Below are 18,892 nucleotides of genomic sequence, written 5' to 3'. Positions count from 1 at the left end.
TGCAATAATAACAATAACAATAAACCAAGGGTATGATGTTAGACTTGTGTCTTTCTAAACAATGTCCAATCAATTCAGTTTGCCAGAGGTGGAATTCTATTAAGGCTGGACACATCTCAGGATTAAATAAAGCAAACAGGATGCACCTGACCACCATTTGGAGTGTCACAGCAAAGTGCCTGAATACTTATGTAAAAGATTTCAGTTTTTGATTTTTAATATATTTGCAAGCCATTCAGAAAACATGTTTTCACTTTGTCATTATGGGTTATTGAGCATGATTGATTGGGCAAAAATGGCAAATGTATCAAATTAAAATGAAATCTACAACACAATAAAGTGTGCAGAAATTGAATGAATTAACATATTTTCTGAATCCATTGTGTACAGGACCAACCCCAAACAGAGAGTGAACATTAGCAGGACCAAGGTGCTCTCAGAAAGTATGTTTTATTGATGAAAATTGCAACACAAGAAAAATACAAAGGTGGAAGAAATAACAATGTCTGGTCTCTTTAACTTTATTTTAATTAAACACAGGCTTTGCATTCCTGTCTATCTGGCAGGGCTCTTAAACATTTTAAATCCAATAACCACTATCAATCCAATATCACCCTTCAGATTTTCTTTCTTTGTCCTTCTTTCCTCCTACCAGTTGAATCCTTGTCCTGCTCACCATCCGACTACAATGTCAAATGTGACGAGAGTGCACCTTTAATCACCAGCCTGAGACCATCCTTTCGAGCCAGGGCCTAGTTTCTGTTTGGACAAGGGACACCAAGGCTAGAGCTCTCACTAGTGGTTCCTTGTGTCCCTATAATGTCTGACCCAATATTAAACTTAAATGGGAAAAATACCATTCCAGCCCCTTAGCTGCATATCTTCAAAGCATCACACATTTCTGCATGAATATAGGAACCTATTTCCCTAGTACTAAATGTTTCCTCTCAGGTCACTTTTCAGTGCTGGCTAGTCATCCCTTTACAACAATATACAGTACATATAAATTATATTTTTATAACCGAGTGTTTTGTGTTTTAGTATTGCTATATTTGTATATTGTATTGTGTATAGTATGTGTATAGTACTTTAATACTTCTTTTCAGTGTAACAATAAATTCAAGTGAGTTTTAGATCACTACTTCTTGGAGTAAACAGTATTAACATTAGGTAGGTGCTGAACATAACTGTTTACTTGCTTTTTATGCAAAACTAAAGGTTGATGTTACTACAATCTCTGTGAATACATACTTTTTTAACCTAGGAGGGAATAATAAAAGCTTTTAAAATATCACTCCTAATTATGCTAGCTTTAGTATCCAACTTACCTCCCACAAAACTCTATGCGTTTACATTTAATTTACAGTATTCTTGAAGTTTCCTACAAACCTCAGCACTGGATGCTGCATTGGAGAGTGTGACTTTACAGTCAATGAACAAAAACACAGGTCCAGGGAATGACATTCTATCTACTTTATTAGCTGTTCTCTGGCCTCAGACAAATTTTCTTCCCATGTTCTACCAATTCATCTGCCTGGAGCCATCACTATAATAAAATGGCCATTATTTTGCTATCTTAGTGAAAAAAATAAAATGATAAAGTGTCTTGTGTCACATAGTGGAGGAGTAAGTAGGATTGCTAGCTCTACATGCTGTGGTCCTATTCAGGTTTGCTGTCTGTCAGCAAAGCCAATGGAATTCTTTTCTTACACTTGTCCTTGATAATACAAGCAAAGTAAAATGCATATACAGTAACAGCTTCCACAGCATTCATTTCACAACAAAAAACAGAACCCAAATGACTTGATAAGTTCATTATTGACATGTGTGCTGTTCAGTGGTCCTTCAGTATTCAGTCTGGTGTTCCTGTCATGCAAAGTCTAGGTGTATCACAACAAAGTTCAACTCTATTAGCTTGTTCAGTCTGCAGGCAACAGTCTCAGTGGTGGAAATGGGCAAAATATTCAAGATAAATTATGCACCAGTTTTTAAGGCAGCAGCAAAAGCACCATAACTGGCTTTTCTATATGAAATTGAAATATTAATCATTAGATTATACAAAATTCATTTTCAATGGAATTATTCATTTGTATATTACCGTGAAATCACTTTCTTATTTTATACTCGAGTAAAGGTTGGGAGCAAGTGCTTTGCTGCACCCACCACACAATGAACCACCTGGTTTGGGACCTGAGTGCAACAGATGACACCTCAGCACCAGACTGTAGCAGTGTGATGTTTTTGACAGTGGCTAGAGTGCCAATCCAGCCACCAAACCCCAAGTTTTCTCTGTAAGTTGCAGGATGCAGACTAACATCATACCCAGGATGAAGCAATTGTATATTAAGGGCCTTGCTCAAGGGCCCAATGGAGAAGAGTCACTTCTGGTGTTTTATGGGATTTGAACCGGCAACCTTCCGATTGTTGGCACAGATCCCTAGCCTCAGAGCCACCATTCCACTCCATACTGCAGTAAAATGTATAAAAAAATAAGCAAGGCAATTAAAAAGGCAGCAACTTTTTTTCTATTCTATTTGCCAGGAGGCTAATTATAAGACAAAAAGAAAAAAGGAAAACTACCAATTTCAGATCAAAGCATACTGCGTGTATATATTATTTAACGTTCAAGATTCAATTTCATTTTATGCATATGAACTCCAAATTAATTGATAACATTTGGAAGAAAAATAAAAGAGTAACAGAAAAAAAATCCACAAATTAACTTAACAGATAACATGTTTATATCACTGCTTTGAATATTAAAAAGTTGAATTCAGTGATTTTATTGAACTTACCAGTTAAACTAAAAAGATGATGAAAAGGAAAAGACTGAAACAGACAGCTGGTGTAATTATTTTTTAATTACTTTCAAAGAGAAGAGCTTTCAAAGGATGAGAGTATCTTAAGATAAATATTGTGTAATCACTTTTGCAATTCATCTTTCATATGGGGCGGCACGGTGGCGCAGTGGGTAGCGCTGCTGCCTCGCAGTTGGGAGACCTGGGGACCTGGGTTCGCTTCCCGGGTCCTCCCTGCGTGGAGTTTGCATGTTCTCCCCGTGTCTGCGTGGGTTTCCTCCCACAGTCCAAAGACATGCAGGTTTGGTGGATTGGTAATTCTAAATTGGCCCTAGTGTGTGCTTGGTGTGTGGGTGTGTTTGTGTGTGTCCTGCAGTGGGTTGGCACCCTGCCCAGGATTGGTTTGTGCCCTGTGTTGGCTGGGATTGGCTCCAGAAGACCCCCATGACCCTGTGTTCGGATTCAGCGGGTTGGAAAATGGATGGATGGATCTTTCATATGTATATGACAATTGCTCCACTGCATTATACATTAAGGAGAACACAGAGATGATACATTTCATTTTACAGTAGATATAATGAACACATTTTACATAGCCTTAAATGCATATCAAAATGTATTTGGATTGGACAGTTTAATTTATGCCTTGTCTTAATATTTTTAAAATTTATTTACTTTCTTGACAGGTTTGCAGAATTCTTATTTTCAGATGAATTCAAGACTGGATCCAACAATGTTGAGAGCATTTACAGTTTGTTTGAAGGTCTTTCAGGGACGGTGTGTTTCTTGGTTGATCTTATTCAGCCAGAGAAAGCTGAATTTCCTCTCTTCAGTGTATTTGTGTAACAATGAATCATACTTACGCTCTGTCCAGGAAAAATTGAATTAATAACCTAGGGGCCACTCTTTGCCTAAATGGGTTACCTGCATTAGTGTTTGGAAGCTGTCAAAAAAAATGGATGTGCGAGACATCAGAGGTATTGTGAGAGTGTTTAATTTTCAGCAGTTGCGGCTTAATAAAATGTATTTTGATGTTTCTGTGCTTTTTCTAACACACATGTATTCTTTGAAATTAGTTTATTATTTGTCAAGCTCTTTGTATTATCTGTATTAACAATTTACTTCATACACCATGTTTTATGAATATGTTTAAGTATATTATGCCTGTTTGCAAAATCTGATATAGACCTGCTATTTTATAACACACTGTGGTTATTAAATGGTGCAGGCAGTTTATTCATACTTGGAGTTCTTTTATCTTTTGACAAATAATGTCATTAAACAATATTTATGAGTAGTGTGGGAACAGCAGATATGAGGTAGTAAGTGGGAATTTTTAAAAATTTAAATAACTATTAAAAAATGTTTTTTAACTCTATATTCATTTTGCCAGATGTTAGCTATTAGCTGTATAGTAATCCATTCAATACCTAAGTAAGTAAAGAAACAATGTGTAATTTTGCATGCTGTTTTGCAGTAAAATGGCATGCATATTAATTTGTTATTTTCAGTAATGTTTTAATTATAAACAGTGTCATGTATTTAACCTGAAAAAATTGAATGCTAATATACTTTGTGTTAATTTGGATTGTTATTACATGTGTCTATCATTTGTTCTAATCGAGTTATTGTACAAGATTTTCAAAGTAATTAATCAATTAGAAATATGTATTTTTATAACTTTCAACCAATAGACCTATTTTATAGATGACTATAAAATAAATGATAATCTAATTAACTAAAAAAGGTACTGCTGACCATGTGTTAAAACAAATGGGTTCCGAAATAGGAATCAATAAATGAGCAGTTGAATGAAAGTCACTTGTTACTCAGCATTGGAGAATATCATATCAAATTTAATTTCACCATGCTGAGTGCACACTGTTGTAAACAAAATATATATACTTCTGAACCGATAGTTGCATTACTTTGGTGATACATTTAGTTTTCTTTTTCATTTGGATATCATCTTTCTGGTCACACACTAGAGTCATGAATCAATATTTTTATCTACAAGCAAAATTTAAAGTAATCATTCAAAACTCATAATAGCTGATACCACTGTTGGTGTTGTAAACCGACAGTCCCAAAGCACGTAAGTCCCAAAAGTACTTTCAAAAACCCTGACTAGACACAAAAGGAACTCATGGAATCTTTATAAAGTAAATCACAAAAAAAGTATGTTCTCCAATGCACAAAGGTAATATGGAATTGCCTATAACATGAACATAATCCAAATCAAATTAGTCCCAATACAGAGTCCTAAAGCAAGGTTAAAACATAGAGCAGAAGGTCAAAAATCCAAACATCCAATAATTCACAGAAATTACAATAAACACAAGTAAACTCACGGAATCCCAGTGAAAGGTCCATAGAGGGCTAAATCACTAGTAAAAGATCAAAAATCAAAACGAACATTGTATTAAACATCACTGGCATTGAAAGAGTCTAAAATGATACTCCTCTTGTTTATATTTGAAATTAATCATTTTTAACTTTCTGGGAGTGGGTCTTATAGGATTACAACTACTTGTAAAGAATCAAGTTTCAAAAATATTGTAATATTCATGATCAGCAACATTGAAATAGCATAAAATGACCGTCCACATGCCTATATTACCAATATCCATTTTTCGGAAGTTTTGTAAAAATTAGAAACTTTGACCCCTAATTTCTCATCAGTGGGGTGAACCTCTGGGGTCATTTGACGTGGCATGTGTAACTTCAAGTCCTTCTGATTATTTTTACTGAAGACAACTATTAGTTTACTTTTTATGATAAGCATGTAATTTGCTGCACTAAATATGGTTGAAAAGTGGCCAAGAAATTGTTTTTTGGGGGGCTTTGAGGGCCAAAAATAGTAGGGAACCCCAAAAAGCTTGATATCTTTCATAAGTGGATATCAGAATGCGAACAGTATAACATATGTGGGGGTTTCATATTGATGACTCGGGGGCACTGGACAAAAAAAAAAGATCTCAAAGCACTCATTATATAATTCTTATGAACACAAAAAAATAGAACCATAGTCCTCTATCTTTGCTTCAACACCTCAATTTCTGATTGACCCTTCTTTTCATGTACAGTACTTCACTTTGAAATAGTTAATTTAAGCATGAGGGTCACAGAAAGTTCTAGATTAACACTGAGAGTATTCTTGTGTCTGATTTTCACCTGTAGAATACTCTCCTGAAGGTGATTCCTGGGGCCTTCTTGTGGTTTTTATACGCCTTCTTTATTACAACATAAAGGCCATATGAACATGAACTTGGAAGTGACGTCAAGTGCACACTAATCACTAATGACCTAGAACAAATGCTATTGCAGCCATTTTGAGACTTAAAACCGTGTTTAGCAAAAATAATTTCTTTCATGCAAATCAATTTTTCGCATCTTTAGTAACTGAATCAAAATGTTTCTTCCCAGATATTTTACGTACCTATTCATTTTGAGCCACACAAAAGTTGGTGAGGGAAATGAAGAAATGAGAAACCAGATTTGTGGAATGTGTTTCCAAATGGAACCTAGTACCTCTGAACTACTGCATGTTCAGTTGCTGGCATGATGCAAGCCTTTATTGTAACACTTAATAAAATAATTGACATTTTAAATTGTTTAAAACTGCCTAGATTCAGGACATACACAAAGCACCATGATAACTTCTCATCATTTACCAACCATTTTCCATTTGTAAGATTTGCTCCTCCAAGATATTTCATTACATTGAACATATTTCATTTCAGGATCAGTTATTTTCTTCCCAGCTCAGGTGGCTACGTCAATCTGAATTCTTGATTTTTAGAACTGGGTGTTCAAAGAATGGCGCATTGCATTAAATAACAATTGCTTACTATTCTAATTTGTCCTCTGTTCTGCATTTTTAATTGAGCTAAATAACATTCAGCCAAAATGAAATGTAGCATTAAAGTCTTCTGCTGTAGCAGTGCCAGTAATTTGCTCAAAGGTCAGAGAGATTTGATTGTTGGAAGGCACAATGAAAGTAAATTCAGATCACTCAGGCACAGTTAGTGACATCTGTTCACCACTGATAACACACAGCTGGTGACGCACCAGTGCAATCACAGTTGCTGCTTGTATTTGAATTGGTTCTATTGAGGACAGACAGGGTAACGTATGAAAAAAATAATAAAATGAAAGCAAATAATAATTAATACTTGTCACTTAAAACACAATAAATATATACCACATACCTTCTAGTGGGCGGCACGGTGGCGCTGCTGCCTCGCAGTTAGAAGGTTCGCTTCCCAGGTCCTCCCTGTGTTGTATGTTCTCCCCGTGTCTGCGTGGGTTTCCTCTGGGTGCTCCGGTTTCCTCCCACAGTCCAAAGACATGCAGGTTAGGTGAATTGGTGATCCTAAATTGTTCCTAGTGTGTGGTTGGTGTGTGTGCTCTGCGGTGGGCTAGCGCCCTGCCCAGGGTTTGTTTCCTGCCTTGTGCCCTGTGTTGGATGGGATTGGCTCCAGCAGACCCCTTGACCCTGTAGTTAGAATATAGCGGGTTGGATAATGGATGGATGGAAATAGTTGAAGTTTCATTCTGAATCTTTCCAGTTCCAGCCTATACTTGTTTTTGAATTGGGATAAAAACAGAGCTCTATCTGAAAACCCATAAGACATTTCTAGCATCTACTATGCGTTATGATCCTTCCAAGATTAATTATAGATTTCTTAGTTGGATTTGGCATAATTCATCAGAGTATAAATATATCTTCATTTTCACAATTGTATTTTAGTCTAATTAAAGGATTTAGAGTTTCCGGTGTATTTTCTACAGTTTTAAATGTATTATTTAATTCCTAATAATTATCTCCTGAACAATTTTTAGATGTAATTTAGGCTTCCAAAACAGGTCTGTTGTATTGGAATTTTCAGTGGTGTTATGTTTAGAAAAATGTTTCAAGAACTGACTGATTGTGCAAACCTATTAGCTTCAAGAGAATGGAGACATTATATGAGAGAAATCATAGTAATAATGTCTAATTTTCTGTTAACCTCATAGAGGAAGTACCCACTATATAAACTTGAATAATTTTAACTAACGTACTATACTTTTATGGAGCCTTACAATACACACTGTTCACAACTTTATCCCAGAATTATTAATCTCAATTAAACCTAATGATTTAGTTTCATTTTAACCGCCATTGCCATACCATACTCTGTTGCACCTGGTCAGTATCTTCTCCAGTTGTACTTTTATCCATTATTCAAGATGGTAGTGAAATAGGTGGACTTTCCTTAGCATTTGCAACAAGTAAAGGTGTTCTTTAGCTTTCTTAGCAAGATAAGTTATATTGAGTGACCATAGCAGATTGTCAGTGATTTGGACTCTTGAAAATTTAAAGATACTTTCTTTTTCTATAGCAACCCCATTCATGCCAGTATTTACATGACCCTCTCAAGTTGCAAGCTCCAGTGTATCACCTCTGTTAAGGATTTTTTTCTGCATTTGTCAGTTCCACAGCTTTCTTCCACTGTGTTTATGCAATGTTTCTGTTTATTTTACCATTTTGTCTTGCCTCCATTATCTCCTGTGTCTTTAGGGGCAAGGCCTCATTATGGATTAGGACTCTCAGGTGTGGTGGTCATTGCAGCTGCAGTTAACTGAGAGTCCATTATAATACCCTGCCTGCCAATAGCAATTTGCTGTGGCATTATCTAACTCCAGATGCTGCATTCTTCAATACCTCTACTGTATATGCATCTGTAAGTTTTTTTTTCCTTTTGTTTCAGTTATGTTAGCCATTGTAGTACATCTCCTTTAAGACTTTTACTTTTTGGGTGTTTGCATTTTGTAATAGGATTATCAACATTTAAATTATTTTTTGCATATGTTTTTGATCAGTTTTACTTGTCTGCTTTCTAATCAATTTTTGCATAAAATTGATACTTAGTTAAAATTAATTTAAATCACATTTTAGAGCAGGGATCTCAAACTCCAGACCTGGAGGGCCGCAGTAGTTGCAGGTTTTCATTCTAACCCTTTTCTTAATTAGTGATCTGTTTTTGCTCCTAATTAACTTCTTTTGATTTCCATTTAATTGACTTGCTCTTGAAGACTCAGACCCAATAATTGTTTCTTTTTCTTTAATTAGCAGCCAAACAATAATGAGATATCAAATGAACCAAAACATGACCAGCAAACTGTGACCATCATACAATACAGTAATCCCTCGCTATATCGCGCTTCGACTTTCGCGGCTTCACTCTATCGCGGATTTTATATGTAAGCATATTTAAATATATTTCGCGGATTTTTTGCTGGTTCGCGGATTTCTGCCGACAATGGGTCTTTTAATTTCTGGTACACGCTTCCTCAGTTGGTTTGCCCAGTTGATTTCATACAAGGGACGCTATTGGCAGATGGCTGAGAAGCTACCCAACCACAGCACGTATTATGTATTAAATAAAACTCCTCAAATATATTGTGAGCACGGGGGATGTTCGCACCCCTAGAGGACACGGCCGCTCCTCAAAAAATGCTGAAAGATAACCTTCACTGTGCTCCCTTCTTTGCTGGGCTTACATGTGGCTGCTTTGCAAGCGATATGCTTCCCGCATGGTGCTTCCCATACTTAAAAGATCAAACAGCACGTATTGATTTTTGATTGTTTGCTTTCCTCTCTCTCTCTCTTGCTCGCTCGCTCGCTCTGACATTCTCTTATCCTGACGGGAGGGGGTGTGAGCAGAGGGGCTGTTCGCATACTGGCCTAGAGGATATGGACGCTCCTCTAAAAAATGCTGAAAAATGCTTGCTCCCTTCCTTGCAGCTACTTTGTCCGGCGGTGCTTCGCATACTTAAAAGCCAAACAGCCCTATTGATTTTTGACTGTTTGCTTTTCTCTCTCTCTCTCTCTCTCTCTCTCTCTCTCTCTCTGACGCGTACTCCTTTGAAGAGGAAGATATGTTTGCATTCTTTTAATTGTGAGACGGAACTGTCATCTCTGTCTTGTCATGGAGCACAGTTTAAACTTTTGAAAAGGAGACAAATGTTTGTTTGCAGTGTTTGAATAACGTTCCTGTCTCTCTACAACCTCCTGTGTTTCTGTGCAAATATGTGACCCAATCATGACAATATAAAAATAATCATATAAACATATTATGGCTTCTACTTCGGGGATTTTCACCTTTCGGGTTTATGGTCTGGAACGCAACACCCGCGATGGAGGAGGGATTACTGTATCTGAAAATAAACAGGAATGTTGATTTGCTCAGGTCCCCAAAACAACAGAGAAGAGAGAGAAAATCAACATTTTTTAAAACGTATACCATTACAAAATGAGAGCAGCAACAAGCCATGGAATTAAAGGACTGGTTTAATTAACGACAAGACTTGGCGCCTAATTAAGCAACTGGTCGGAGTGAAATTGATTGGAGTTTGAGGCGCTGACTTAGTTGGTCTTCTGTTGGTTCACTCACTTCACATTTCATTTCTGTTTAAGGAAAGAAATGAAGCAATTCAGAGCAACAATAAAGAAATTCCGGGGAACAAAAAAACAAGCCAATTAAAATTAATTCAAAAGAAGCAAAAAAAGGGTTACTAATTAAGAAAAGGGTTAGAATGAAAACCTGCAGCCACTGCAGCCCTCCAGGACTGGAGTTTAAGATCCCTGTTTTAGAGTTTGAGAAGTCTTACTTTGTCATTTTTCTGTGTACTTAAAATTTCTGTGCACTTGTTTCAGCTTCTTTTTGTTCACAGCTGTCTTATTCAGCACTTTAGAAACCCCTTTTAGGTTTTCTAAAGTGATATACCATATTTTTAACTCATTTGTTATTATTATTTTTTAATTATTGTTATTATTGTTTTCAGTTATTAATAAAAATTATTTGTGCCATTTTTGTTGAAATTTTGTTTTCTATGTGTGTTGGCATTCAAAGCTGCCATTGTTACAAAGCAGCTGTGACTGCTACATAGTGTGTCTCTAGAAATGACATAATTACCATCATCAATGCAGTGGTATAAAAAAGTGGTGCATCAGAAATAATTATCCAAGGTTCAGAGATCTCTAAAGAAACAAAATTCCACCTTTCATGCGTATATTCCAAGTTCTTTAATATTTCCAGTTCCTCTTTGTTTTTGTTTCCTTGCAATTATATTTTGAATTAGCATTTTGGCTGTGATGATCATTAGGACAGATCTCTCATTTTGAGTTTGGCCTGGGTTAACGTTTACTCTCCTGTGCATCTCATTAAGTCTTTCCTTGTGCAAGGCATAATACCTGTTAGGGATTAATTATAAAAATAGGTAGATTGCTTTCATTGTGCCACTTAGTGAGAAGTTTAAATACCACTTGCTGCCTCCATCACCACTTTAGGTGGTGTATTATAGGCATATGTAATCAGATTCTAGGTGCATTGTGATGAACAGGCTTCTTCTTGAAAAGAGAAAGTGACAAGTGCTGATGCATCTGCTGGGCTCACCTGGAGTTACTGCATCGTTGGCTTAAGGAGACTAAGTAAAATGTCACAAAATATATACCATCCATTTTCCAACCCGCTGAATCCAAACACAGGGTCACGGGGGTCCGCTGGAGCCAATCCCAGCCAACACAGGGCACAAGGCAGGAAACAATCCTGGGCAGGGTGCCAACCCACCGCAGGACACACACAAACACACCCACACACCAAGCACACACTAAGGCCAATTTAGAATCACCAATCCACCTAACCTGCATGTCTTTGGACTGTGGGAGGAAACCGGAGCACCTGGAGGAAACCCACGCAGACACGGGGAGAACATGCAAACTCCACGCAGGGAGGACCCGGGAAGCGAACCCTGGTCCCCAGATCACCCAACTGCGAGGCAGCAGCGCAACCCACTGCGCCACCGTGCCGCCCAAAATATATACAGCATCAGTTAAACTTGCAGTAGGCAATATCTTGGCAATTCTTAAATAATCTGGACTCGCTTGTACATCTAAACTTGTACTGAATGAGTGATTTCAAAGATTCATTCTTAAGCTAACTCTGAGAACATTATTTTCCAAGAAAATGTTTTCTTGAATTTTTCTCAGTGAATAATATGGCTTTATTTTGGAAATATAGCTATTATGGTAAAGCATTTTCTAATATGGAAGACAATTATAATTATCTGAAGATTGTTTTGATGTGGTATATTTGAATTTACAAGGAATCTAAAAATATGTTTATTAATAAAAACTATTGTCCATAGACTATTTGATAACACAATACTGTATTGGTTAATTTGAATCCAATTATGTGCAAATGAATTTAATACATCGAAAACAGTTTCTTGGAAGGGAATCTACAAGGAAAATACTAAATTAAAATAAAACGTGAATCAATATAAGATGGGGCAACTGTCTGCGCTATTCTACTTTTCAAAAAAGGGAACTGATCAATGAAGAAAGGCTTGAAATCTGTTGTGACAGAAACTCATCTTAGTTGGAGTGAATATAGATAGATAGATAGATAGATAGATAGATAGATAGATAGATAGATAGATAGATAGATAGATAGATAGATAGATAGATAGATAGATAGATAGATAGATACTTTATTAATCCCAACGGGAAATTCACATTCTTCAGCAGCAGCATACTGATACAATAAATAATATTAAATTAAAGAATGATAATAATGCAGGTGAAAAACAGACAATAACTATGTATAATGTTAAATGTTAACGTTAACTATATTGCTAAAGTTTAAATTTATCAGGTATTTTCCTCCATATTCAAAGACTCTAGGAAGGATAAAAAAATCCTAGTCATTAGCTGAGATATAATTGGCTGTCTTCTTAAACAACCTTTAGGCAGAATGTATAAAAAAAATAAATATGTATAAGTAAATATGAGAGCAAATTATGAATACATGAATAATGTTTTTAAAGGAGAAACAGAATAGAAAGGCATGTATGTGTCATACATTTCATTTGAAAGAATAAATTTCTAAAAGCACACATATAATTATACACTGACATTCTTCTTTATCTGCAAGATTTGTAATGTCCGTGTTATTTAAGCAGCCACGGTGTTACTTGTGTGCCTCTAAATAATTTTTTTCTTTTTCTTTTTTTTCTGCCTTGTATTGTGTCATTATACTCAGTCCATCCATATTTCTACATTTTTTCATTATTTCTATTGTTTTTATCAATCAAATATATTTATTTTAGATATGCCTAATTTTGAATATATAACGTATAATACATTAATATTATAATTTGTAAGAATCACCTCAATACACAGTACAAATTAATTTCAAATGATAATGAATGGAAAGAAGTTTATTACCCAAATGTTTGTTTCACTGGTAATTTAATATTCTGCAAATCTGTTGTTTGAACCCACTTTTTCCTTCACATCTACTGTTGATTTGCAAAATTTGCTAAAGTGTTTTTTGTAGCGAATATGTCAAGTTCAGCAGAGACCTTGTTTGCAGAATATTTTCTTGGAAATGTGTTCTATAGTCCGGTTTAGTTGAACATTTTTTCCAAGCGCCCCATGATGCTTTGAAAGGCCAGTGTGACATCACAGAGCTGTAGCAGCCATGTGCACAACTTGCACGCATGCCTACAAACAAGTCTATCCATGATGTAATATGTATAGATTTTTGAATGTCCTGTGGTAAGTTATAGTTTAAGAGATTAACTTTCTGAACAGTAGCTATAGGAATTCAAAGTAATGCATTCTTCATACTGAACCTACTGATACAGTAGGCTGAGGAACAGAAATGATACACACATTCTTCAGTTTTGGAGCACATAGAGCAAAATTTTGAAAATTTTTCATTTATTAATTCAAGCCAGTTTTCTAAATCCAGAAAAGAAAAATATGATTATTTTACAGAGATTGTAGACAAAAGTATAAAATGGAATTCTCCTGGAACATAAGAAACCAAAACAGAATTTACAATAAAAAAGATATACCTGTATACTGTAATAAAACCAACAGAGACAGGTTGAGGGGTTGAGAACTTCCAAGGTAGCCTCATTTATTGTATAAAATCAAAGTCCTGCAAAAATTATTTAAAAAATCAAAAGTACTTAGGAACATCTTTCTTTGGATTTAGGTTCCCCTAGAAGAGTCGAGAAAGTGCTTCTGAAGTTAAAACTGTGCTTTCTTTAGTGTTAGGTTTGATAACAAACACTGACATTGTCCTTTGCCTTCTTAAATCTCTGCTGAGGTTAAGGGACTTCTGAGTGTGAGGCAGAAGTGACATGAGAGGTCTCTAAGAGATTGTCTTCAACTCTATGGTCAGAGTCCAGGGAGAAAGGGTGTCCGTGTGTGTATGTGTGTGTCAAACAGAAACTTTTATATATTTCTGTAGCAGGCTGTCCTACAAATTATGTAACTCAAAGTGCTTTACAAGACCTTTAGCAAAAAAATTACAATTACAAACAATAAATAAATAAATACAAATAATAATAGTAATAATGCATAAAATAATAAAAAAATAAAAGCATACATAATACACATAAACAAGCAATAGAAATGTTAGAGTTCTTAAGTATGGATTAAATTGCTAAACTAATTTTCTAAGTCTCTAATGATGATAACGATAAGTCCGATGCTATGGTCAGATGGCCAGGGAGGAAAAAGTTGAGCTGGAGAGATGCTGGAGGGAAAAAACTGCAAGGATTTCAAGGCCAAAGGACCACCCAGCCCCACAAAATATTAATAATTTTTGATTTGCTTTAAGATAACAATCTACACACATTTTGATTATTTCTAATTTTAATGTACCTAATTTCACAAAGAAATTAGTATCCATCTTTATAATTCTATCTTTCTTACAGACTCTTGCAGATATAATTCTTCCTGTCTATATTCTCAGCCACATGCTTACAAAAACCTGAAAATCAGGTATAGTATGTAAATTACAGAAGGACGAAAAGGTAATTGGAAATACTTTAATTTTACTTAGATTTGATTTTCTGAGGTTTTTATTTTTGTTATCAATATTATTATTATTATTTTGCTAATTTTATTGCTTCGTTTTTTTTTTTCAAAGTTCTCTCTTGAAAGTTTTTTAAGTAATAAATCATATGTGTTCAGCTTATTTATCTGTAATTAACTGCAGTACCTAAATATTGCATATTAAATAATACAGTTCATTTATATATTTAAATATAAATATAAATCTGCTTCCCATGTATTGATCACTCGTGATATTTTTCATTTTAAACATTAACAGTAAACCTGGACTCAGTGTTGTATAATCTGTACAGAAATCTTGAAAACAATGTGATTTTTTTACTTTAGAAAATAAGCATTCTTTACATTTGTTTTACAGTTGTATGATTTGCTAAATACAAGCAAGCGCTTATATTTCGATATATTAATGTATGTTAATGAAGATGGTAAATATCAAAAGACACTGAGTGTGAGCTGTTGTTGCAATTGGAATTATTTTTATGCACAAAAGCACCTTATTTTCCCTACCAACTTGCTATAATAATCTAATGATTAATCACTGTGATTTATTTGTTAGTGTTTTGTGTAATGGTGCACTGTAAGATGAAAAAATTAATTAATGTAATGTAGTAATAGTAAAAATGTTTGAATAGTTTTATGTGGGATGAATATATTCTTTGTTGTCATTTGTAATAAAACAGAAGCAAAAGACATGTATTGTGCATTTTTGACAGCATTTCATTATGTTGCAATATACAGTATATCTTTGTTAAGAAATTATTTAGCTTGCATCTCACTGTTTAAAAATTTCTAAATATACAAATAAAACAATACTTCAGATGTTAATTATCAAATATTATATTTTATTTTCATTTTTGCACCAAACATATGTAAAGCATTATTGATGTAATTAGGTGGTCTTCGTTCTAACTAAAAATGACAAATATAAAAGTGAGCAACATTATTAAAGGTTCATTGGCAAATGTGTTCTACTGTAGTGCTATTATTTCTATTACTCCTTCATTTTTTGTAACCTTCAATTACCGGGGATTCATTTGTCAAATGATTAAATCATACTGAATCATTAACTTGTTTTTCACAAATACAGCATTCATTACAAAGCAAACATCAGTAGCATGCAAATTACTCAGTTTTAACAAATCTTCAATATGTGATCAGCAAAACCATATTGCCATCAGCGTATTTTAATGTTATTTGAACGATCATTGATTCATAGGGTGAATAATGTCACATGTACTGGGTACAGTGCAATTCTTACTTGCATGTGCTAATTAACATTAACATTAACACCACAATTAGTGAGTAGAGCTACCTTACCTCAAAAATTATGGCTTCGTTATCTGAAATAACTACCTTACCTCAAAATTAGAATTAATAGAATGTAAAGTTAAAGTGAAAACATTTACCCTGGTTAGATTTTTCACATTTTATTGTCACAGCAGGTAAATATGTTGCATTCAAAAGTCGCACTGGAGTTTGTTTTGAGTAAAAATTGAATTATTGTTTGGAGCAAGAGAACCATTAAGACATTTTTCCATTTATATTAATTGTAATAGAGGATTTATTAACACAAAGTAAGGTTTAGGTGGGGTGCAAATGGTAGACATTAACCAAACACAATTTTTGAACCTAAATACAGTATACAAGCACTCAGCAGCTCTGCTCTGTTTATTCCTGGTATAGTCATTACAACAATTAAGAGGCTAAAAAAGTCATTTGTGTCATAATTTTCAAGAGTTTGTTATTTTTCGACGCTGGTGTTTAGAATGCTAGTGGTTAACCATGTTTAATAAAGTGCATGCAAAATGAAAGGTAACAAGTAAAACTTCAGAAGTCACATTTGATTGGTCCATCATCTAAGGATGAATGGGACTCATAATGCAGCCACTCTTTTTTCATGTGGAAAGCCTTCACAGACGAGGATTGTCTTATTATAGTTTTATAAATAAAATACATCCTTTATTGAGTATATAACCAGCTACTGAAAGGCACACTTGTTTAGTTCAGAGTAAATTTATGTTGTTTTTTTTTTTTTTTGTGAATAACTTTATTTCTCTCTTTAAATTAGATACTTTAGCATGAAAGGCACATTTACAAATTATGGTGAGTTAGAAATGAGTTACTGAATAGCAAGCAGGAACTGAAAACTCAATCAGTAGAGGAAATATGTATATAAACATCTAGTCAGAACAAAGAGGCAAGAAAAAGGCAGGATTAAATCAGGAGTCTCCCACTTTATTAGCTACACACAAAGCATTTCACTCAAAACAATCCTAACTGAAGAACACAAAACTTCAAATTCATAACTGTACATCTGTATTGGTGTGTGGTTCTAAAAGTAAACCATATACTGTAAGTAAACTAATGAACCAGTTAGCAATAAGTAAACATAAAATATGAACTGAAACACATACAATTGCTATAATATCTATCTGTTTCTCTATGATATATGTATTGTAACCAGTAGGGGGCACAAATGAGCCCCAAACCCCAGACACAATTACACCCAACACAGCCAAGGGTTCAAATAAAGTTTATTTATTGCTTCAGTACCTTCACAAAATAGAAAATCACGGCCACCACAGATGATTGAAGTTCCTTCCCTCTCCTTCCACATCTTTGGCGGGTTTCATTTGTATCCGCTGACTCACTAAGGTGTATATATATATATATATATATATATACTGTATATATAATATATATATATATATATATATATATATATATATATATATATATACAGTACCGTGCAAAAGTTTTAGGTAGGTGTGAAAAAAAGCTGTAAACAAAGAATGCTATCAGAAATATAAATAATGATTGTTTATTGTTATCAATTTACAAAATGCAAAGTGAGTGAACAAAAGAAAAATCTAAATCAAATCAATATTTGGTGTTACTACCTTTTGCCTTCAAACCAGCATCAATTCTTATAGGTACACTTGCACAAAGGCAGGGATTTTGAAGGATTCTAGTCAGGTGTATGATCAACCAATTATACCAAACAGGTGCTAATGATCATCAATGTCACACGTAGGTTGAAACACAGTCATTAACTGAAACAGAAACAGCTGTGTAGGAGGCTTAAAACTGGGTGAGGAACAGCCAAACTCTGCTACCAAGGTGAGGTTGTGGAAGGCAGTTTCATGTCATGGCAAGATTGAGCACAGCAACAAGACACAAGGTAGTTATACTGCATCAGCAAGGTCTCTCCCAGACAAAGATTTCAAAGCAGACTGGGGTTTCAAGATGTGCTGTTCAAGCTCTTTTGAAGAAGCACAAAGAAACGGGCAACGTTGAGGATCGTAGACACAGTGGTCGGCCAAGGAAACTTAGTGCAGCAGATGAAAGACACATCAAGCTTATTACCCTTCAAAATTGGAAGATGTCCAGCAGTGCCATCAGCTCAGAACTGGCAGAAACCAGTGGGACCCAGGTACACCCATCTACTGTCCGGAGAAGTCTGGCCAGAAGTGGTCTTCATGGAAGAGTTGCAGCCAAAAAGCCATACCTCCGACATGGAAAAAAGGCCAAGCAACACAAGTATGCATGAAAACATAGGAACTGGGGTGCAGAAAAATGGCAGCAGGTGCTCTGGACTGATGAGTCAAAATTTGAAATATTCGGCTGTAGCAGAAGGCAGTTTGTTCATCGAAGGGCTGGAGAGCGGTAAAATAATGAGTGTCTGCAGGCAACAATGAAGCATGGTGGAGGTTCCTTAAAGAGTTGGAGATTTGGTCAGGATTAATGGTGTTCTCAATGCTGAGAAATACAGGCAGATACTTATCCATCATGCAATACCATCATGGAGGCATATGATTGGCCCCAAATTTATTCTGCAGCAGGACAATGACCCCAAACATACAGCCAAAGTCATTAAGAACTATCTTCAGTGTAAAAAAGAACAAGAAGTCCTGGAAGTGATGGTATGGCCCTCACAGAGCCCTGGGATTACATGAAGAGACAGAAGGATGTGAGAAAGCTTACATCCACAGAAGATCTGTGGTTAGTTCTCCAAGATGTTTGGAACAACCTGCCAGCCGAGTTCCTTCAAAAACTGTGTGCAAGTGTACCTAGAAGAATTGATGCTGTTTTGAAGGCAAAGGGGGGTCACACCAAATATTGATTTGATTTAGATTTCTCTTTTGTTCATTCACTGCATTTTGTTGATTGATGAAAA

The 18,892-nt window shown here is 35.2% G+C and overlaps 1 protein-coding gene across 1 annotated transcript in view; it reads left to right on the top strand.

Moving 5' to 3' along the window:
- Window positions 1-5,260, top strand: part of LOC114651377 (lanC-like protein 3) — a 100,897-nt gene extending 95,637 nt beyond the window's left edge. The window contains exon 5 of the mRNA XM_028801277.2: window positions 3,485-5,260. Within this exon, the coding sequence (XP_028657110.1) occupies window positions 3,485-3,644 (160 nt within the window). The 3' untranslated portion in view covers window positions 3,645-5,260. The remainder of the gene's footprint in view (window positions 1-3,484) is intronic.
- Window positions 5,261-18,892: the final 13,632 nt, after the last annotated feature.

The sequence above is a fragment of the Erpetoichthys calabaricus genome, chromosome 4, assembly GCF_900747795.2.
Source record: "Erpetoichthys calabaricus chromosome 4, fErpCal1.3, whole genome shotgun sequence".
In the NCBI taxonomy this organism is placed as follows: domain Eukaryota; kingdom Metazoa; phylum Chordata; class Cladistia; order Polypteriformes; family Polypteridae; genus Erpetoichthys; species Erpetoichthys calabaricus.
Note: the sequence above shows the minus strand (reverse complement) of the source record. Positions and strands in the feature narration are given on the sequence as shown.